The 23,147-nt window shown below is 36.6% G+C and overlaps 1 protein-coding gene across 2 annotated transcripts in view; it reads right to left on the bottom strand.

Moving 5' to 3' along the window:
• SLC35F5 (solute carrier family 35 member F5) overlaps positions 1-23,147 on the bottom strand; it is a 50,237-nt gene that overhangs the window by 16,984 nt on the left and 10,106 nt on the right. For both annotated transcript variants that reach the window (XM_049889205.1, XM_049889204.1), the window contains exons 5-12: positions 22,130-22,192; positions 19,612-19,693; positions 18,745-18,935; positions 13,470-13,551; positions 12,649-12,736; positions 8,902-8,966; positions 6,560-6,664; positions 2,253-2,412 (exon numbers count right to left, since the gene is read on the bottom strand). In XM_049889205.1, the coding sequence (XP_049745162.1) occupies positions 2,253-2,412; positions 6,560-6,664; positions 8,902-8,966; positions 12,649-12,736; positions 13,470-13,551; positions 18,745-18,935; positions 19,612-19,693; positions 22,130-22,192 (836 nt within the window). The remainder of the gene's footprint in view (positions 1-2,252; positions 2,413-6,559; positions 6,665-8,901; positions 8,967-12,648; positions 12,737-13,469; positions 13,552-18,744; positions 18,936-19,611; positions 19,694-22,129; positions 22,193-23,147) is intronic.

Genomic DNA, 23,147 nt, shown 5'->3' with positions numbered 1-23,147 from the left:
ATTTTCAAAGCAAACGATTAGAAACCTAAAATGTCTCTCAAGAAACTGGCTAAACATATATCCGTTGTTACATAACGGATTGGAATACTATGCAGCCTTTTTAAAAAAATAAGTTGAATCTAAGTACTGATATGTAAGGATTTCCAAGACAACAATTTGTGAAAAAAGTATAGTACAATCCATAAAATGCTCCTGCTTTGGAAGCCCTGGTAACGTAGTGGTTAAGAGCTATGGCTGCTAACCAAGAGGTCAGCAGTTCGAATCTACCAGGCACTCCTTGGAACTCTGTGGGGCAGTTCTACTCTGTCCTATAGGGTCTCTATGAGTCAGAGTCAACTCCAAGGCAATGGGTTTTTTCTTTTTGTTTGTTTTTGTTAAAAGTAAAAAAAGTCTGAGGAAAAATTAACGGAACAACATACTTCTGTAGGTACAGAAAAATTTTAGAAGCTTTGGAAGTTAATAGTAGTTGCCTCTGGGAAGAAGGAATGCAAAATTTGGGGTAGAAGGGAGATTTCCTTGTCTTGTAAACCCTTCTGTATACTTTCGTATGCATTATCCTTTTAATTAAAAAGTTAAATAAAAAAAGAACAAAATATTTCAAAACATGTTATTGTATTATTTGTTTAAAAGTCTAAGTTTTCCAGAGTGCAAATTCAAAAAGCTCATATAATAACGAGATTAGATGTATAGCAAACTCATATTCAATAGTCTTCAGAAGCCTACACTAAAGTCTGGTGAAAACAGAGAAATATTCAAATATTCAAAATACAGCTTTCAATAAAGAAAGAGCATATAACATTTAATTGTCTTCTTTCATTGTATACATTGACTATTCAGGTAGAATAGTCAAAGTACACAATGATTTTCAATATAATAAGGACCATACTAAAACCTTCTCTAGTCTAACACCCAAAGAGAAATTGAATTATTTTTCAAATACATAACTCCTTACTTCTAATTTAAACTCAGAAAACTAGAGAATATGAACTTATATTAAAATACAGTGAGTGCATAATTATTTTAAAGCGGCAATGTATTGGGCGAAACCATATGAAATTGTCGTCAAAAATGGTTGATGAGCAACGATTTCTCATGGTTCAACTAGGTTCGATGAAAACAAACTCCTACCAGTAAGTAGTTATCGCTGCCCAGAACCAAGAATGGAGGCACACACACACACACAAAAAAAAAAAAACAGCACAAGAGAACAAAAGGGTACATAATACATATTAATATACAAAATATAATATTGTACTTTCTTTTTGGTTAAAAAAATTGAGCACCTACAAATGTAAGCAATGAAGATGGAAAAACAAAAGAGACAAGGGATTCTGATATCAAAGAGTTTTAGTTTAGCAAAGGAATTCAGAAATCCACATAAATAACTATAATACAAAGTAAACAAGTTAAGTACTACATGAAAAGGAGACTATGTGGAAGAAACTCAGAAAATAAAGATATTTCCTTGATTGAGGGTGGGGGCCAGTATGGCAGAGCTTGAAGGAGAAAATCTAGAATACTTTATGGAAAAAAACTATTTTGTTGCAGTCTTTTGCAAGGGAAAACTCAACAATAGTCTTAACTGGTATGTATTTAGGAGTTCAAGTACAACTGGTTTTTCTTTTTGTTTCTATTAGATGGAAACAGGATTAAGTATGAAACTCTGTATGAAAGGTTTCTAAAACTTCACACATAATATTGCCTTCAAACTCTTTTAAATTATCGCAGTCATTTTAAAATTATAGTAACATTGTAAATTAATCGGAGTTTATACAGATAACTCACCCATATGAAAGGTCTTGAGAATAAACAAACAAAAAAAAACTACGAACAGCCAAACAGATATCTCCAAGTCCAGGTTCTTGTAGCAAAGTCCCCAAGTTCTCACTTAGAATCATACATTTATACTTGGGATATATACCTAGTAAGTTTGGATGTCCATTAGATAGTGACTCCTTTTATTTGCGTAACACTCACAGTCAATCATTCAACAAGTATTTATTGAGTTCCTCCTATGTGTAAGGCATTACTCTATGCAATGGGCATGTAGAAGTTGAGAAACAAAAACATACTAGGAAATAAAAACAAGCAATGCTCCTGCTCAAATGGAGTTTATACTAATTTTTAAGTGTGTAGGGTAGAGAGGTGCACAGGAGGCGTCGTCAGAAGAGAGAAGAAATCTACATGTTCAAACTGTCCACAAGTTGACAAACTGATCAGTAATAAATCACAGGACAATAAATAGTACATACCACAACCACAGGAACTCTGAGAGGACTGTTCCAATAAGGCCATTAATGACAATGCACATTAATACTACTTTATTGGGAAACTCAAAGTCCTCAAATCCAGTATAATGAAGTAAAAAGAAACCTGGCCATAAGAGCAGCAGATTAAACAGACCTACAAAACCTAAATACATATAAAAGAAAAAAAAAAAAGTTAGTAATTATAATTTCAATTTCCCAAACTTATAAAATCTCTGTAACAAGAAAACATTAAATTTTGCGCAAATAGCTCCAACATGTTCCCTGAATTGGCATTTGTTTGTTTTTAAGTTAGCCCCGTAAATAGCTCAACACCAAAAGAAAACTGTATCAAACACTGGTGAGCACTGAATCTTTGAGGATCAACTATTCACAATGTATAGAGCAACTACTGTGGAATAAACCACTTAAACCAATTCAAAAAGAAGGGTTGTTAACCTTACAAAAACAAAAAATCTGTTGGCGTCGACTATTCTGACTCAGAGTACAACAGTCCCATAGGGTTTCCAAGGCTGTAATATTTATAGAACTAGACTGCCACATCTTTTTCCATTGGAGTGGCTGGTGGGTTTGAACTGCTGACCTTCACGTTAGCAGTCAAGTGCTTAAAAACTGCACCACCAGGGCTCTTCTTGTTACCCTCAGCTACTAGCAACGTAGTATCCTAGAATTTAAGACATAACTGGTAATGTATGTGTTGCACACGAGCCTAAATTAATCACAAGGGACTGGACTGCCTGCTCTCTTATTACGACTCATTTATGTTGAAAGCACCTATGCTATGTTATGCTAGGAAAAATGGAGGAAGGTACAGTCAGTGCAAATAACATAAAATTCTTGGTTCCTGCCTTCCCAGGGCTTATAAACTAGTTGGTGAGTTAACATACATACACAAATAGCTATTCAATGCCCTGATGGCACGGTAATTAAGAGCTATGGCTGCTAACCACAAGGTATGAAGTTTGAATCCACCAGTTGCTCCTTGGAAGTCCTATGGGGCACCTCTACTCTGTCCCACAGGGTCTCCCTATGAGTCGGAATAGAGTCGAAAACAATGGGTTCATTCGGTTCACATTAAATACAGACTGACTATAAATGAAGGCTACAACGTGCAGTGGTTAAAAGTGCTTTGCATTCTGACAACCCTGGGTTCCAATCCCACCTCTAATATTCACTAGCAGTGTGGCCTCAGGCAAGATACAGAACCTTTTAAGCCTCAGTTTTCCAATCTATAAATGTTAAATAATTAGGTTGCTGGAAAGATTAGACAAAACATTTATATAATAGAGCCCAGTGTCTGGCACATAGTAAGCACTTAAAATAAAGGTTAGCTATTATTACCACTGTAGAAATATAAGTTTATATATACCTAAATACACGTGAATGTAGAGACTATAAAGAAAAAGCATTATTTTTTAGAGTAATTTTTATTGTACTTTTTATATAATTTATCATAGTCTGCTCTAAGATCCATGAGGTAAAAATAGAGCTTTCTTAAAACTGAATTGTTACAATAAATACATGTTTTATATTTGGTTTATCAACCAAATAATAAACTAAGATTTAGGGTGTTGGAGCCCTGGGGGCACAGTGGTTAAGAGCTTGCCAGCTAACCAAAAGGTTGGCAGTTCAAATCCATCAGCCACTTCTTGGAAACCCTATGGGGCAGTTCTACTCTGTCCTGGATGGTCGCTATGAGTCAGAATCGACTCTATGGCAAGGGGTTTCGGTTTTTTTTTTTTTTAAGTTAAATCTTACGAGCCCTGCTAGCACAGTGGTTAAGAGCTATGGCTGCTTACGAAAAGGTTGGCACTTCAAATGCACCAGCTGCTCCTTGGAAACCCTAGGATGCAGTTCTACTACTCTGTTCTATGGGGTCACTACAAATCAGAATCGACTCGACAGCAATGGGTAGTTAAAACTTCAAGGAGGCTGGAGCACCCATTCCCTATCTGTTGCTAAAAACCCACAACTATCACCCTTCTTTGAAGAACTATCCTTGGAGAGCAAACAAGTCAACCTTCCAAAGAAGTTCCCACCCATACCCTCTGCAGCAACAACTGGTGTGGGATTTACAAGATTGGCTGTCGTGGCTCAAGATCAGGACAATTATGAGAAGTGTCCAGACACACACTCTCCCCAACTGCCATGAACTGGGCCAAGCCTCAACTTTCCCTGAGACCAAATAGTTCTTCCCCTTATCTAACCTGCTTCCCTCACTTACTTCCCAGTTTTTCCTGCACCGTGCTCCCTCAATAAATTATCCACAGCGAGTCCCTGTCTCACTCATATCCTGCTTCTAGGGAGCCCAAATTAAGACATCCAGTGATAAAATTGAAAACAAACAAAAGCTCACACATACAGAAGGGACTTATGACTTCAAAATGCTTGGTTAGCATTAAAAATTATTCTAATTAAAAAGCAAAAATCTGGCATTATTAAGAAGCAAATCTATTTTGCGGTCCCTGAACTACCAAGTCTACAAATTTCCATATAAATTAACAATACGCCATACACCTCTCTTCATCCTCTAAGGACTAAGGTAAAAAAGGTGCTTCACCTATGAGTCAGAATCGACTCAGTGGCAACAGGTTTGGCTTTTTGGGTTTTAGTCTCTGGTCTTTCCAGAACCTGGCCCTGCGTACCTTCCTGTTCTCTCCAAGAGAACCCTCTGACAAAACTGCACTACGGTACTCACTGCCGCCTGCTATGCCTCTGCTCACATTCCCTTACCCGAAGAACCCTTGACATTCCAGTCCTAGCTTCTTATCCAAATCCTGTCTATTCTCAAGCCCAAGTCAAAGCAGTTTTCCTTTACATACCATGTCACAGGTAAAGAGGATCAATGTGAGTTACACTTCTACATTCACTCTCTCGTAAGGGTAAATTAAGCAATTTTTTTGAAAGGTGCCGACATTAAAAACTCACAGTGACCCTATAGGACAGAGTAGAACTGCCTCATGGGATTTCCAAAGCTGGTATCTTCACAGAAGCAGACTGCCACATACTTCTCCCATGGAGCAGCTGGTGGGTTTGAACTGCTGACCTTTCAGCAGATGGCAACAAGTTTAATGTTAAAAAAAAAAAAAAAAGTATCAATGCCCCACCCATTTATGCACAATAAGAACACTCAAAGAATACTGGCATTTCATCTCATTCCAGGTGTAATGTTCTATGACTCTACAATACCACATCACTGAAAGTATCACCCTTCAGGTAGATTTACTGAATTCTATACTCGTACGATCACTCAGTATGGTGATTTTACAAATGTTTTATTTTTGTTAGTCATCAGGTGAAGTTATTCAAATGCCTTTTAGGAGAAAATCTTTTTTACAAGCAGAGCTGTTCCAGCTGAATTAGCAGAGGGGTCCAGGAACCAAGCTCCTACATGCAACTCCATCTCCTCCCAATCTTCCAGGATCTCCTGTAAATCAGAGTTTGGAAGCCACTTGTCTAGTCCAACTTTCTCATTTTCCAGGTGAATGTAAGATAAATGAAGTCACAACAGCTAGAATCCAGCTGCACTTTGAACTCTCATCATCAGGCTTCTTTATCCCCTGATACTCAATTATGTTTTGTAAGAGATCTTGTCAACATGCTCTTTCCTTGCAATCCTACAGATACCACAAGTTCTTTAATGAGCTGATTTTAGGCAATGGAGGATTTATAAATCATATTAGGTATTTTACTTACTGAAATCTAAGAATTGGTGCCAGAACCTATAATTGAGTAATTTGAGAATCTATGTCATAAAAGAATCTGAGTCTTAACGATAAAATGTGCAAATGGGAAAACTTTACACAGCCCACAAGCTTCAATTAAAAAAAAAAAGTCTGTGTGTGCGTGTACGTGTATGTATAAAATTGGGGGGCAGTTTCCACAATCCCATGCTTCAAACAATTAAAAAAGGGCAAAACTATAATACAACAGGTATACTCTCACATGCTTACAATAGCATAATTCTGTCACGTCAACAACGTAAATCTGACTCAGGAGCTGAAAAAATTGCTGCAAGAGAGGTGTTAGAAGGAGTTTCTTTCTCTGCCTCACGTCAGGGAACGGGTGTTCCCTCACAGAAGCGCACGACTATGCAGAACATGGTAAGAGAAAAACATTGAGACTGGACTTCAAGTCTTCAAGGTCTATTCCATCCTTAAATCCCTATGATTTTAAAGAAAGAAATGTATGAGGGAGAAAAAGACTTCCCTCTTCCCCCCAAAAAAAACAAAACCAAAACTGTTAAGTTAATCATTTAGAGTAAATAGCCTTACAAGTTAACATATTCTTACCAAAGAACATGGGAATATCCAGCTTATCTTCTCTGTCTATTTTTCTCTTAATCATAACAATATAGACAGCATAAAGCATAGCTCCAACAAGAGACCAAATGGAACCTGTAAAAGTCAATATAACGATTTAAAGAATTCCATTTATTAACTCATTCAACATTCACTTATTTAAAATCTAATAATGTGACAGACACTACTCTAAGCAATGCGTATACAAAAACAGAAAAATAAGGTATACCCCACCCAACCCATGTCCCCCAGAAGTACAGGAAGGAGTTTAATGCACAAATACGTACAAAAAGTCACCTCAAGGCTCTAGGATACATGTTATAAGACGGAACACATATGTGTGTAATACTTTGTTTTTTAATTTTGAAATGCATACTTCCTATTTTTTCCTATACAAACAACTTTGACACTTGACACTGTCCAACTTTACGATGCTTCTTTCCATCTCTAAAGCGTTATTTTTACTGTTCTACCCACCCCCATAGCACTCCCTGTATCATCTTTAATATATATTTCACCGTCACCACCCAGATTTTCTAGGCTCTGTTAATGTCCCACCTCTGCCACAAAGCATCGTCTCTGTACTTCGCTGAATTTCTATTTGTCTTTTGTTTTGGACAATATCATACTTACTATAGTTACATATGGTATTATTTTATTCTTGAGTTGCTTCATTTTTTAAACAAAATTAAGAACCCCCTGAAAATTTCAAACACATAATTTATACTTTTTAATGCTCCACAATATCTAACATACTGCTGGGTTCACAGTATGTGAATAATAAGCACTGATTCTCTTTAATTCAATAATGTTCCACTCTCAAAAACGTTTAAATAAATCTTCAAAAATAATCGAACACATTTTTATGGCAGTCAAACTATCCTGTATGATACATAATGGTGGATACATGACATGATACTTTTGTCAAAACTGTACAACACAAAGAGTGTGCCATAATGTAAACAATGGACTTTGGTTTATAACATACCAATATTGGTTCATCAACTGTAACAAATATACCACAGTAACACAAGTTGCTAGTAATAGGGGAAACTGTGTGTGAGTGTGAGTACGTACTGTGGGGGCAGGCTATGGGAACTCTCCATACTTCTCTGCAACTCTTCCGTAACCCTAAAATTGTTCTAAAAGATAAAGCCAAATAATGTGCTGTCTGTTAAGCGACCATATTTAATACTCTAATCAATTACCCATAAATCCAGTGTTTTATTAAACTGGATTTTTTATTACTTTCAAACTTTTTTTAAAGCAAGGGAGAACCCTCTCAACAAAATCTTGCGTGCACACACACACACAACAAATATATATATGGTTTTATATATACAAAGCTGCTCTGGGTGAGAAAGCGATGAGGTAGTTCAAGGCACAGCTCACTAGGAATAGTTTAGAAAACAGTATTCTATTCCAAATAACCAGGGGGAAACCATTAAGCTGGGCTCCAATTACCTTTGTTTTTGTTAAATCTAAAAATGAATAAAAAACTAGGTGTTCACCACAGTGTTAAGTGTTTCAGGCAAGAATCAACAGTCAATGGTAAAATCAGTGGCTGAAAGTGTGATAAAAACAGGATATTTGTGTAGTTGGTATCTCCCCACAAAATATTTGTTACTTACAAACAGAAAAATTAGTGACTTTACACTGGCAGACACCACCTTAGCCAAGTGATAAAGTTAACATCACAAGTAGTAAGACAAATGAACAGTATGTGCTTCCTGACAACACTAATCAAGACATAATATCACTTCTATGGTATTCTTAACAAAAATGTACAACTTGAATTTAACAATCAGGAAACATCAAACAAACCCACACTGAGGGACATTGTACGAAACTACTGGACAATACTTCAAAACTTTCAAGGTCATGAAAGACAAAAAAAGATTGAGGAACAGTCCCACATTTAAGGAGTCTAGGGAGACGTGACAACTAAATACAAGTGATCCTAAAAAAAAATACAAGTGATCCTAGACTAGAAAAAGAACATAGTGGGAAAACGGTGAAATGTGAGAAAGTCTAATAATTAGATAATAGTATTGTATCAATGTAAATTCTTGATTTTCATAACTGTACTGTAGTTACGTGAGATGTTAACATTCGGGAAATTTGGGCAAAAGCTATGTTGGAATTTTTTTAATTATTTTTGAATGTTTTCACATTATTTCAAAAGTGAAGATTAAAAAAAAAGTCCTGTTAGCCTGTTAGAGTTGACCCTGCTTTGACGCCGTGTGCCCTACGGAGGTACAGAGTGTGCGCACATGTGTGCACAGAACTTCCTTGTATACTCTAGCAGAGAGAACCCAAAGTCAGGTACTTACCTGTTGTGCCTCTTCCAGCAGATTTTTCAGATCCTGACAGGTTTACCAGTACAACACCTCCTATGCTATGAGGAAAACAGTCATTACTGATGAGCAAAATAATAAATTCCTTAAAAGGGTAGTTACAAAGATAAAAAGTATTTACAAGTGATCAAGACTAATCTCAACTCCAGGTAAAACTGTCAAAGAATTTAGTGATTTAATTAATAATAACTAAGCAGTATACGTCAGGCACTATTCTAAGTGCTTTGCAAAAAAAAAAAACCTAAACCCGTTGCCATCCAGTCAATTCTGACCCATAGGGACCCTATAGTGCTACGCTTGTAGAAAATCATTTTATCCTCACAAAATGCACAATATTACCTTATAAGGAAGGTGTGATTATTGTCATTTCCATTTTATACATGAAAAAAAAGAAAGCACAAAGAGGTGAAATAACCTGACCAGGATTACACAGCTGGGACCTGAATCCAGGCAGACTGGCTTCAAAGCCCAGTGGTCTTCTTCCTGTGCTACCTACTGTCTCTCATGTGAGGGAGAATCATCCAATCTGTCATCACCCTTCGAGTCTTTCTTTTGAGCATATAACCAACCATATGCTCATATATACCTAGAATGGCACTACTCTTGCTTATGGGTAAAGGCCAAATTAACACTAAAACTATCCTTAGATATTTTAAAAATTCCATTAATCCCATTATTTTAATGGATAAAAATAAGACCAAGTTAATCAGAGAAATTAGAGGTCGTTCATTCATTCAATTATTTATTGAGCACCTAATTTGGGTTATTTATTTAAAAAACAAACCAAACCTGTTGCTATCTAGTCAATTCTGACTCATAGTAACCCTATAGGTCAGAGCAGAACTGCCCCATAGGGTTTCCAAAGAGCAGCTCATGGATTCAAACTGCTGACCTTTTGGTTAGCAACGGAATGCTTAACCACTGTGCCACCAGGACTCCAATTTGGGTTACAGCAGCAAACGAGACAGATACGGTTTCTGTCCTCATGAAATTTACACTCTACACATCTTGTAAATTGTATCTATCTTTTCAAGCAGGTGGAATACTGCTAACTTAAAAAAAAAATCAGTCTAATTTTCTCACCTACTGATGAGAAAGACCAGGGTGGTAGTGGGAGAGGGATATGAAAAATAAAAATTTTCCCCTATGGAATTATGCCACCACAAGTCACATCCAGTTCTTACATTAAATATTCATATCCTTCAATTAAATAATCGCAATTTTCTGTAAAAAGTCATTGCTTCAATTCTGATTCAGCTATCATTTTATCGAGCATACACAACATACTAGAAACTTTGTGTCATATTATCACATAACACTATGTCATATTTATCTTTACAGCAATTCTAAGAGGGTTTAATCCCATTTAATATATATAATAATAATAGTGGCTAATTGAGCACTTATTGTACACCAGACATTGTTTCAAGCACTTTAGAAATTTTAAATCATTAATCCGCATAATAACCCTATGAGATAAATTCTATTATTATCTCCAATTTACAGACAAAGAAACTAAGGCACAGAGAGTTAAGAAACTTGCCCAAGATCTCAAAACGAGTAATGATGGAGGCAGGATTGGATTCCAGGTAGTCTGGCTTAAGTCCATACCCTCAAATACTTTATGCTATTTCATCTTTCGATTGATCAAATGAGATTTCTTGGCTTCTCAGCCAAGATTGTGGCTATATGAAATTCTTTTACTAACCTCAGAAATGGAATCTCATTGTATAAGGCCAGTTCAAAAGAAAGTATTTAAACATTGTTTAATAAAGAGTTCTTAAGAACATATACTTGTGCAAGAAAAATTTTCTAAATAACAATTTTTCTAGACCAGGAGTCAAGTAAACTTTTCCTTAAAGGGACAGGTAGTAAATATTCTAGGCCTGTGGGCCGTATGGTCTCTAACACAACTCTGCCACTGTAGCTCTAAGGCATCCACAGACAATATGTAAACTAATGAGAATGGTTGTGTTCCAATAAATGTTTATTAACAAAAACAGGCAGCTGACCCAGCAAAATCTGCCAATCTCTGTTCTAGACCTATGTTAAGGAAAGGAATAATATCAAAATACTTATAAGTTCAATATTTTACAATCATTTCCTTCTTTATTAAGATACTGCAAAGAGAAGTTAGAAATTAGCACAAATTCTGAATGAAGATGAATAAAACCTCTTTTACTTACCCAATACAAATACGCTGTATTTCACTAATGCAAAAATATCCTCAGTCAGAACGTGAGCCAAGCACGTAAACGAATAAATTCCTAGCAGCCTTAAAGTCTACATAGCAAGTTATTGGGATCAACCAGACTGCCCACTGAAGCCACCATGGTCAACTTAGCCTTAGAACTAAAAGAAAAACCATATAACAAGAACCACCATTTTATGACTGCCATGTACCAATCAATCTCTATGACAGTCGCTTTACTTTCAAACCTTGAAACAAGCTTGCAAGGTAGATTAATGATCGACTTTTTCAACTAGGAAACCCTCTCAGAGAATTTAAGAGAACTGCCCAGGGACAAAGAGCAGAGGTCTGATTCAAACTCAGCTCTGATAGGTAAAAAACACTACTCTCTCCACTAAATCATTCCGCTTTCCTCTCACAAAAACAACTGCTTTATAAAACCAACACATCTTTTCTGAGTATTGTCTGTGGAGAAAGCCCTATGCCAAGGCCTTTGGCAGGGAAGACAAGACAAACATAAACAACATTAAATAAAAACAAAAGATTGAAATACAGTCATCTACAATACTGGTGTTATGTGGTGGTAAAAAAAAAAAAAAAAAAAAATGCCAACTGAGTTACAGGCAGCCCCCAAGTTACTCATGAGATCTGTTCCTAACTGTGTCTTCAAGTCAAACTTGTAGGTAAGTGGGAAGAGGTGCATCTGGTTCTCATTTAGCCTTACTTTAGGAGCCCTGGGGGCTTGGTGGTTAAGAGCTTGGCTGTTAACCAAAAAGTTGTCAGTTCAAATCCACCAGCCACTCCTTGGAAATGTTATGCGGCAGTTCTACTCTGCCCTATAGGGTCGCTATGAGTCGGAATCGACTCAATGGCAATGGGTTTGGTTTTTGGTTTTGGTTTAGTGCAAGTGGGCTCAAAGTCTTTTCATGTGAAGGTGACTGTGAGGAAGAATGTGTTGAGTGTAGGGGTTGGTTCAATTGTTTCCAAGTGAGGGCAAAGTCACATAACATTAAAGGGCAAGTTCGAGTTGTCTATAAATCAGACGTTGTAACCAGGGACTTACTATATACAGAAAATAACTTAAAAAAAAAAAAAAAAACACTAGAGGCTGAGACAATCACAGAAGATTGAACGGTAGATTTCTAGAAGTAGACTCTATGATTTTAGAAACCAAAACACAAACAAAAAATTGTTGTCTTAGGAAAAGGAAACAGAAACTGGGAAGGTTAGGAGAATTAAGTTGGCATTTGAAACGTGAACATGTCAGTGCAATACTTAAAAAGTCTGCCATCACAGGAACAGGAACCAAAGCTGCCTCAGGGTCCTTCCCCTGTTCCGCTACCAAGGAAAGTTTAGAAAACAAGTCAACAACAAGAGGCAGAGCTAAGTAGCATGATGTCCATTTAAAATCTTTTATCCACCTCTTGCTTTGCCTATACACTATGATATAAACTATCCTGTTATCACTACCAGAAATTTTTAAAACACTGTATTTTTAAGTAGCAAAACTAGCTATTACACTATATTCTTACCTTAAAATTACAGCTAATAGTTTAGAAAGGGTAAATCTATCTCCGCTGTTACTTGGAAACACTGCAGCAAGGATTAAGGTAAAAAGTCCTATGGGCAGAAGGGGATGAAAAAAAGTGCATTAGCTTAAATACTATCAAAACTATTTACTACCAACTTCGTTGTTTAAATAAGTAAATTACATACCTAACTTTTAAACTATGTCTTGTCATTTTAAAATAACTAAGAATAAGACTGAAGTTAGCTAGGCTGAAATTTTGAAAGATTATGAAAACAATTTCAAAACTAAACTATGCTTATTTCAACAATACAGATCAAGTATAAATCTATTTATCTTAAACTAAGAAGTGAGTTAAACGTAGCACTCAGAGTGACATTCTGACCTCACTGAAATCTAGCCTGAGTACTGAAGTTATTTTTACAGCTTCGAAAATACTTTTTATCTTCCAGATTTGGAAGGTGATTTCAATTTTAAAAATAAAACACCCTTCATAGGGTAAATTATAGTTCTGAAATAAGCAATTACATTTAGCCACAGGGTCTAGAAAAACATCTTCAGAAAGGCTATGTGAAGAGAAAGACAAGTGGAACACAAGAGCTACCCTATGAAATTTTAATACTTCGTTGTATAAGAAATACTATAATGTATTTATAGGAATATAAATAACACAGGCCATGGCATAAAACTATAAACATTACGAAGCAGTGATAATACACTAACGTACTGTTATAATAATTTATAACAAGATAGAAATCTGTACGGGTGTGTGTATCAAAAATAGACTTCAGTTTATAATACAGGTTCTGAAGAAAAATTTCTTACCAGAAGTTGAAGACAAAATATTAACTATAGCAACTTGTGTGTCTGAAAGTGCTTCTTGATATGACAAATTCGCCAAAAACCACTAAAGAAAAAGAAAACAAGTGAAACCTAACAAATGGCATATTTGTTATTACAATTTATATTCCCCCTCTTTTTCTCCCTCTATACTCGTATCATGAGGTTTTAAAAGCTGTTCTTGTATTGAAAAATTACTGGCCCCCCAAAAGGACAAATAATTTATAAAAAGGCTTTGCTATCCAATTTCCCTTAAGAAAAATTAACAATAATAATTTATTAAAAATTACCGTTCCGGTTTTTTTTTTAATGTGGGTAAAATCAATTATCAAATCAATGTTAAAACCTGCTTTATCCAAGCACAGGTAGCACTCTATTAAGTTTACCTAAATGAAATTTACACTTCAGAAAATGCTTAAACATTGAAATATGCCTTATGTAACGCACAGATGAATACAGCATGAGAAATCTATTGAACAAGATGGTATTTATGGGGATGGACAGATAGATGCTATCCAGTAAAGGCTATACAGCCACTCTGGAAATTCAGAAATGTTCTATAAAAATTCTGGAAACCCTGGTGACGTAGTGGTTAAGTGCTACAGCTGCTAACCAAAAGGTTGGCAGTTTGAATCCGCCAGGTGCTTCTTGGAAACAGGCAGTTCTACTCTGTCCCATAGGGTCGCTATGAGTCGGAATCAACTTGACGGCAGTGGGTTTGGTTTTTTGGTTTTTGTAAAAATTCTAAATTTACTAATTGTGATTGTTTTCCTAATACTCAGTTCGGAGACATAAACCAAAGAGTCTCCACGACTTGGATACAGTGAAGGAAGTTTTTCTCCTATGAGGACTTTTTTCTTCCTCTCTATTTCTCCTCTTCTCATCCAGACCAGGATGTTCTTTATCACCAACCCTGTGGCCACCTTGATTTATGGAATAAGAAACAAGACCTCCTTTTGGAGAAGTTTGACGTGCGTGTATGTGTCCAGAATTCATTCATTTTCACTGTTACAGCGTATTCTAATGCATCTTACCACAAGGCATTCATTTTTCTGTTCACGGACACTTATTATTTCAAATAACACATCAACATTCTAGTATATAACTCTCAGTCCACATGTGCATAGCTGTTATCAAAGTATACACTAAGAAACGGATTGGAGGGTCCTAAGGATGTACACCCTCAACTTTATTAGGTGATGCCGAACTATTGTCCAAAGTGGCTGTAGTAATTGATGCTCTCACCCAGTGGAATAAAAGCATTGCTGTTAATCTACATTTTTGAGCAGTCTGGTTTTTGGTAAACTGTACAGTACAAAAGCAATCAAAGTAAATTAATTGCTAGCCTGCTTCTGGCATTTCTGATACTTAGACAGACTGATGGAATAATCATATTCCACGGAAGAATGACCCATATCTATTAAAGAGAGGGCCATCTCTTGACCTCTCTCAGAACTTGTAGTTAAGCGAGTAGTATAATTCTTAGCATTTAAATTTCAAAGAAGCAACATAACCATATAATCTCAGAGCACTACTAAAAGCTAAAGATTCCTGAGAGCTAGCCATCTCCACTTCATCTGTCCTGAGCCCAAGATGTGATTTTGACTACATCTGCAGTCCTCTGACTTCCTAGATAATTTCTCTTATCTAAAAAAAAAAAAAAAATTTTTTTTTTTTTTTTTTTTTTAACCAGAGGAGGTGCCCTGGTGGCACTGTGGTTAAGAGCTTGGCCGCTAACTGAAAGGTTGGTGGTTCAAATCAACCAGCCACTCCATGGCAGAAAGGTGTGGCTGCCTGCTCCTGTAAAGATTACAGCCTCGGAAACCCTATGGGGCAGCTCTACTCTGCCCTACACAGTGGCTACGAGTCAGAATCGACTTGACCGGCAATGGGTTTAGGTTTTTTGTTTGCTTTATCTAAATAAGGAAATGAGGTAGCAATTGACAAGATGGGCAATATCAAACATAAACAGCATTAGGAGCCACAAGCTGCCTGTAGCTGAAGTGTTAGAAAAGCAGAAGATTCTGCCCTGGATTATCTTTTGGAGATTCTCTGTAAGAACAGATAATGTGTATAGCGCGATAATTAGCCTTCTTGACCCACTTCCTTTACTACGTTAATACTTAGATACTGCGCTCATTTTCCAAACAATCTCACTGGTCGCTCTAATGCAAGATTGAGAAATGAAAGCAGATAGCAGGCATTCAAAGATCATAAGGATTCATGAAGAGCTATGAATCCTTCCAGAAAGACCTTGCTCCTTCTCCCCATCTCCCAAAACTGTTTTCCAGCTCTCTCCAACCCAAGGTACCCTCATTACAAAAGATCCAAATTATCTTCCAATAAAAAATTATTCTTATAATGTTTCCTTTCATTGTTCCCGAATTGAGGACAACCCTTGAAAATAACTATTCTCTAGTAAACAATTTACTTATTTCATGAGTGGTAATTAATTTTAAAATTATCATAAAAGGTATTCTTGGTAAAGCCAGTATCACCTATATTATATTTTATAGGGGAAAAAAAAAAACAACATAAGCCCTAATGAGGCAAACTATATTCTAGGAAGACTGGCAAATATAATAATCTTTAACTCCTTTTGGCCTGCACTATCAATACATTAGCCACTAGCCACAGTTAGCTACTGAGCAACTGAAATGTGGCTAGCCCGAAATGAAATTTCTAAGTGTAAAATACATACTAGATTTCAAAGCCGTTAGCACCAAAAAAATTAAAAAAGTAAATTCTCACATCATTGATTTCTATATTGATAACATTAGCATACACATATTTTATGTATAGTGAGTGGGTTAGTAAAACACAGCATTAAAATAAGCAATGTGTTTCTTTAAAAACACACACATGGCCTGCATTTTAGGCTCCTGTTTATTTCTATTGAACAGCACTGCTCCAGACCTTCCCTAAGATTTCACTATTAAGTTAGGTTTGTAAAAGCTATATACTGGACTAGATTACTCTGACTTCCCACAGAAATGCCTTTACTAAGGACTAACATAGCTTTCTGCTCTCAGAACTTAACATTGAGTTTAAAAAAAAAAAAAGACTATTATCTGCACATATTTCTAAACCTGATAATGCAGAATAGTGCCTTATGACATAAGAAACTGTAATAAATTTCTCTCAGAGTTCTGAGTTACAAAAATGTTTGCTTTATCCAATGAAGTGAGATAATTTCTTTGAATAGACAATAACCCAAAACCAAACCCAGTGCCGTTGAGTCGATTCCGACTCACAGCGACCCTATAGGACAGATTAGAACTGTCCCATAGAGTTTCCAAGGAGCACCTGGTGGATTCAAACTGCCAACCCTTTGGTTAACAGCCGTAGCAGTTAACCTCCATGCCACCAGGGTTTCCCTTAATAGACAATAAGCTGTGTAATTTCTTTTTGCCTTGCCTGTCAATGTGCCTAGGGGTAAGGCGTGTGCTCGCCTGAGTAGCTTGCTTTCTTTAGGCTGAAGTTCTTGATATAACCATTCCCTTTCACAGCCACCTCCCTCTTCAACCCATTAACCCTTTCAATTTGGCTCTTATCTTATCACCTTTAACTTTTAGTGTACAGGTGTTTTTTATCACCAGCCATCTCAAATCTCTTTTGGAAATTAGGTAGCATATAATTTACGTATATATATACATATATATATATATTTTTAGTCCTGCCTGCTACTAATTTAAAACAATCAGAAATCACAATAGTATAATCCTAATATATGAGCCTTTAAATTATTTCTATTACATATGTAATTATCATATTACAAGTCCCAAAGATTTCTTTTGATTTGTACAGAATATATTCATCAGTTATTACAAAAACAGACTATTTGCAGGGGACAGTGAAAAATAAGCCATGTAATGACTATGAGAAACCAAACCGTGAAGCTGAAAAACCTTATAATAAGGGTAATAAAAATGACACTGTACAGTTTAGTGCTTTAACATGCTCAGAATAAATCTGCATATTAAGGGCTCATATTAAGCAGACCTGTATTAGGTTAAGGAGCCCTGGTAGCGCCATGGTTAAAGCACTCAGCTGCTAACTGAAAGGTCGACATTTTGAACCCACCGGAGAAAGATGTGGCAGTCTGCTTCTGTAAAGGTTTAGAGCCTTGGAAACCCCATGGGGCTGTTCTACTCTGTCCTATAGGGTCGCTGAGTCGGAATCAACTCAACCGCAGTGGGTTTGGTTTGCTGGGTAGGATTAGGTTACTTGCAATGAAAGGTATATAAAATAGCACTAAAATTCACTTTTTAAATTCTAAACTTCAGAATTTTCACTTACTCAGAGAAGTCTCTAATTCCTTAGACACAAACAGTAATGCTTTATTTAATATATATATCATCATTCTATGTGAAATCTTAAGCATATTCTTCAGTTTCTATATTAAAATAAAAGTGAAGCTATCGATAGTATTATAAGAAATTCTATAGAAATGTTTACTAAAATAATATTTGACCACATTTACATGACTTTAACATAGAACTGCAAAAACATTTGTTTGAAAAAAATCAGTAAATACAGTATACTCTTATTTGGGTATTACTAGCCTTTGTGTACATTACAGTGTAAAATGACGATTCAAAATATCGACTGTGAGCCAATCCAAAATTCTGAAGAACTTCCCAAATTACATATATTCATATATATATATATACAGATAGTCCCCGACTTACAACAGGTTTTCTCTTTCAGCGACTCCGTCATAAGTCAGTTCTGCCATAAGTCATATACTTCATTTTTCTTTTTTTAGTTTTCATTATCATTGCCTTTTATTATCAGTATCTTTATAAATCCAATCTTTATTTGTCTTTGAGGGATTGGAAATATTACATATAAACTTACAGATTCGATGATATCAGCAAATTGCACACTGTAACACTGTATGTAAGTACATTATTACTAAAGGTAAGATGTACCCTGAAACTCCCCAAAAGAGATGGTTGTAAGTGTGGTGTAACTTAACTATAACATAAGTTGGGACTACATATGTGTAGGGGTGTGTGTATATGTATGTGTGCGTATATATATACACACACACATATAGTTTTAACGTTACAGGATTTATTGAGCTCTAATTATCTGAGGTATAACACGCATTATTAACTTTGATACTCTAATTCCCCAACAATGAGTTTAAAGTCATAATTAAGCAACCTAATAATCTTACACTCAATACGACATTGCTGGTATGTACTGCTGTCTTAAATTCAAGTTCCAAACACATGATAAACAGAAGACCTACCACAAAGCAAAAAAAAAAGCTTATTTTTGCTACTTGAGTTGCATTAAGTTTCCCCACAGTTTTTAGTATGGACTCTTGGTCTTTCACAGCAGGATATGACATGCGTGACAACTTAGCTTCCGATGCATGGCTTGATGGGAGCTGTCGAATCTCCATAATATTACTGAACCTTACGCGAGATTTTTTGGGAGCTTAAAAGAAAAAGTATAGAACAAAATCATTAAATGTTTTCCCCTGTGATCAACAAAGGTCACAAGTTTTAGTTTACTGATAAAAGTTACTACTTAATTGATCTATAACCAGACTTAGAGAATCAAAGAAAACCAGAGTTACATTCTTAAGGGAACAGCTTTGTTCATTTAAAAGAGTTAACAGTAAAAATAGTTTCATCTATAAAAATGTTTTAAAGATTTTAAAATGAGACCAATATTAAAACAAGGCTTCTGCAATTGTGTACAAGCATGATCAACTGATTGAGGATTGTAACAGGTTATTACTTTTAGCATTTATAGTATAACCTTATCTGGGTTTTTCATCACGGATAGCCGATTTATAGGAATTAGCTTCCTGGGCAAGCATGCAGAATGTTCCTCTGTAAGTCCATTCCTTGCAAGGGAATAGTATGGGTAGACTGTGCCTTATGTTGAAGCTGGCATTCTTTACTAAATTCACAGAGCCAACAAAATTCCTGTAATTTGCTATCAGAAGACTGTAGACCCAGTCAATGCCACATGGGGACTTAGCTTCCAATGCTAAGAACTGTTAGGTGAACCCAGTCAACCCACAGGAGCTCTGTATTTTGGGGTGGTGTGAGTAAAGACAAAATTCACACTTATTCTAAGTTATGACATCCTAAATTTTGCTTACTTTTTTCAGTATCAATATTTGTGCTGTCAGGTTTTTCACTTGGAAGATCATGAAATTTCACAGGAACATACAGAGGTTCACTCTGGAATGTAACAGATACAAATACAATCAGCAACTAAAAGAGCTGGTATATGGGTTAAAATTTAAATGGATGGGAGACACAGATATCACTCAAGGTTTGCTATCCTATATATAAAGCATAAATTTTCCAAAACACATCTTCAAGGCTTAAAAAGGAAATCCAACTGATCTACACAGGTACAATGACAGAAAAGAATCAGTTTACGGGTTAGTAATTTAATAGAACAGCCTTGTCACATTATAACACTTGACTGTCATAAAAACAGACTGCTCAGCTGACACATTACTTCCCATCTCTTTTCACTCTTTCTTTTAACAGATACATATTAAGCCCCTACTCTGTCAGGCATGAGTCAGAATCGACTCGACAGCACTGGGTTTGTTTTGGGTCTGTCAGGCAATGTTCTAGGTCCTAGGGATATAAGAGTGAGTAAGACAAAGTGTCTGTGCTGAATAATCGTATACTCTAAAGCAGAAGGTTGACAATGAACAGAAAATATATGACATGTATTGTATTTGCCTAACTGTTTCCTGTTATTACTTAAGATTCACCTAAAACCAAAAATTCCTTAAAACCTTTATAGGGTTAATAGACTTGGGGAAAAAAAAAAAGCTACCACTTATCAGCTTTTAACTATGTACCAGGTACAAAGTCCTAAGTAGTTAAACATGTATTTATTAGTCCTCACAACAACCTTATCAAACAGGTATTTTAAAAGAACTTTCTAGAAGCTGAGATAGAAAATGACCAAGAGATAGACACAAGAATTAAAACAGGTCTGTCTGTCTGTGCTCTAAAGCTATATTTTTAAGTGTTCTAAATTCATCAACTGTTTTTGCAAAAGGTCTTCAGCCGATCTATATATAAGGCACAACTTTTCCAACTAGGCTGTTTCTTAAATTAATAAAATACGGTTTTTAGTTCTCTGATTTCTCCTGGCATAGAACTCTGCCAATGGAAAAAACTTAGTAAATTAAGAAACTACAGAATTTGAAAATAGAAAAGTCCCTCCATTGTACTAAACACTTCAGTGTCACATTTGGCCTAGAGCAATCTGATGTATACATCTGATAGCTAATAGCAAGAGATAGTAGACAAGTGGTTAGAAGAGCAGGCTGCCATCTCAACTATGCCTTCTGCATTAATAAAGACAAGTGATATTAGACTATCCTGTCAACCCTGAAGATCCCAGAGCAAAGAAATGGCATTTTTTTCTAAGCCTCATAAACTCTTCACAGTACCTAGCAACCTATCCTGCATGGTATTGTAGCTCTAAAATAATGAGATAAATAAACAAAAAGCTGGACTGTTGATAAGGTCCCCAAGCCAGTACTTCAGAAATTGGTATTAAATTTTAAAGTAAATTTGAAATTTTTGTCATTATAGAATGCCAAGTTTGGAAAGATGTATTGCCAATAATACATTTTAAAGATGTGTCCTAGGCATGGTCTAAAAGGAACAGATTTTTACATGCTACCTCTGACGGTTAATGTTCTATGTCAATTTGGCGAGGCTATGATTTGGCAGACACTATGTAATGACCTTCCGTTTTATGATCTGATATGAGCAGCCAATCAGCTGAAAGGGAAGTTTCCCTGGGGGTGTGGCCTGCCTCCAGTATATAAATGGATGTTCTGGCAAAGCTTTTTCTCCACCCTGCACTCTTCTGGTCTGACCTCCAGTTCTTGGGACGTAAGCCCACAGCAGTCTCTAGCATGCTGCCTGACCTGCAAGTTTTGGGTTTGTCAGCCCCTGCAACCACATGAGCCAGCAGAGGTCTTCAGCTGGTCACCTGACCCACGGATTTGGGACCTGCCAGCCCCTACAACTGCGTGAGCCATTTCCTTTAAGTAAATTTCTCTCTATAAGCGTTTATCTATGCCTCACTGGTTTAGCTCCTCTAGAGAACTCCGACTAAGACACTATGTCTCCAAGTAGATTATAAATCCTTAAAGCAAGTATGTTAATTACTTCATTTGCTAATTATTGGATAATAATAGATGTATGTTCTCACACTAGAACGTAAGCTTTATTTCTAGAGCCTAGAACAAGTACCTGGCACATATTAGGTGCTCTAAAAATATTTATGGAATAAATGAACAATCTGCTCATATATTCTCAGTGTCAAGCAAAAATGTTTCTAAATGACAGTAATATAACAACACAAAGTGACTGTCGGTAAGAAACAAAGTATTGTCCTTCACTATTTCCATTCCTCAATTATCCACCCCCTAACCCCATCACTGAATAGCTTACCTCTACGTCCCAGGTATTCCTAAGCAAAGAAAGTACCAAATTACAATTCTCATGGAAGGCAAGCAATAGTGAGCTATAGCTACATCCTAAATAGCTGTGGTGCCATCGAAGCTGTTTCAATCCTCCCTGCCATGGCTCAACCCTACCTGCTCCATTCTTGATGAGACAGGAAACACTTACCAAACAACTATTCACAGTTGTATCCGTCGTGCAAGCAGCGAAATAACCTTCACCATCTGTAAGCTAAATACAGAAAACGGGACATAAAATTCAGTTAAACTCGTTTTACAAAGTAGTACTAGTCAGACAGATCGAAAGAGTAGAACCAGAAATACAGGATAGACCTATAAGAGCATAAAGCCAAAAATCCCAATGTCACTGAGTAGATTCCGACTCATTAGCAAGCCCGTATGACAGAGTAGAACTGCCCCACGAGGTTTCCAAGGCTGTAGTCTTTATGGAAGCAGACTGCCACCTCTTTCTCCCACAGGGCGGCTGGTGGTTCAAACCACCAACCTTTTGGTTAGCAGCCCAGCACATGACCACTGCACCACAAGGGCTATTACTGTGCCAAGTATTCAACCAGATCGGGGAGGTATTATCACTTTAATATTACTGATGAGTGTGGGACAAAGGACTAGATTTGGCCTTTTGTATCTGGTTTCTGAAAACAACCTGAGCAATTAAGGTGCTCTGTTTTCCAAAATAGCCTGGCAAGCAGTGGCTACACATGACCCACACCTGGCCAGCTAACTTCAGGAAGAAAGGGGGCATGATGGGATCATGCATATTCCGATTGGACTGATCATAATTATGCATTAAGGCCTCAATCATGCATATTCATTGAGGTCCCAATGACTAGGGGACTCTGGACCTTGGAGGTCTCCCTTTGGGGCTTCCTGGATTGGTGAGAACATCCATGCATGGGAGAGGGTGCACCATGCACAATGAAAGCCTTGTGCTGAGACCTCTCCCAGACATTGCCAGATATGTCTCTTCGATTGTATGCTTTCTGGTTATAATAAACAGGGAACTAAAACCAAAAACACCCATTGCTGTTGAGTCAATTCTGACTCACAGCAATCCAACAGGACAGAGCAGAACCGCCCCATAGGGTTTCCAAGCATCGGCTGGTGGATTTGAGCTGCTGACCTTTTGATTAGTAGCCCCAGCTCTTAACCACTGCTCCACCAGAGCC

This window comes from Elephas maximus, chromosome 6, assembly GCF_024166365.1.
Source record: "Elephas maximus indicus isolate mEleMax1 chromosome 6, mEleMax1 primary haplotype, whole genome shotgun sequence".
In the NCBI taxonomy this organism is placed as follows: domain Eukaryota; kingdom Metazoa; phylum Chordata; class Mammalia; order Proboscidea; family Elephantidae; genus Elephas; species Elephas maximus.
Note: the sequence above shows the minus strand (reverse complement) of the source record. Positions and strands in the feature narration are given on the sequence as shown.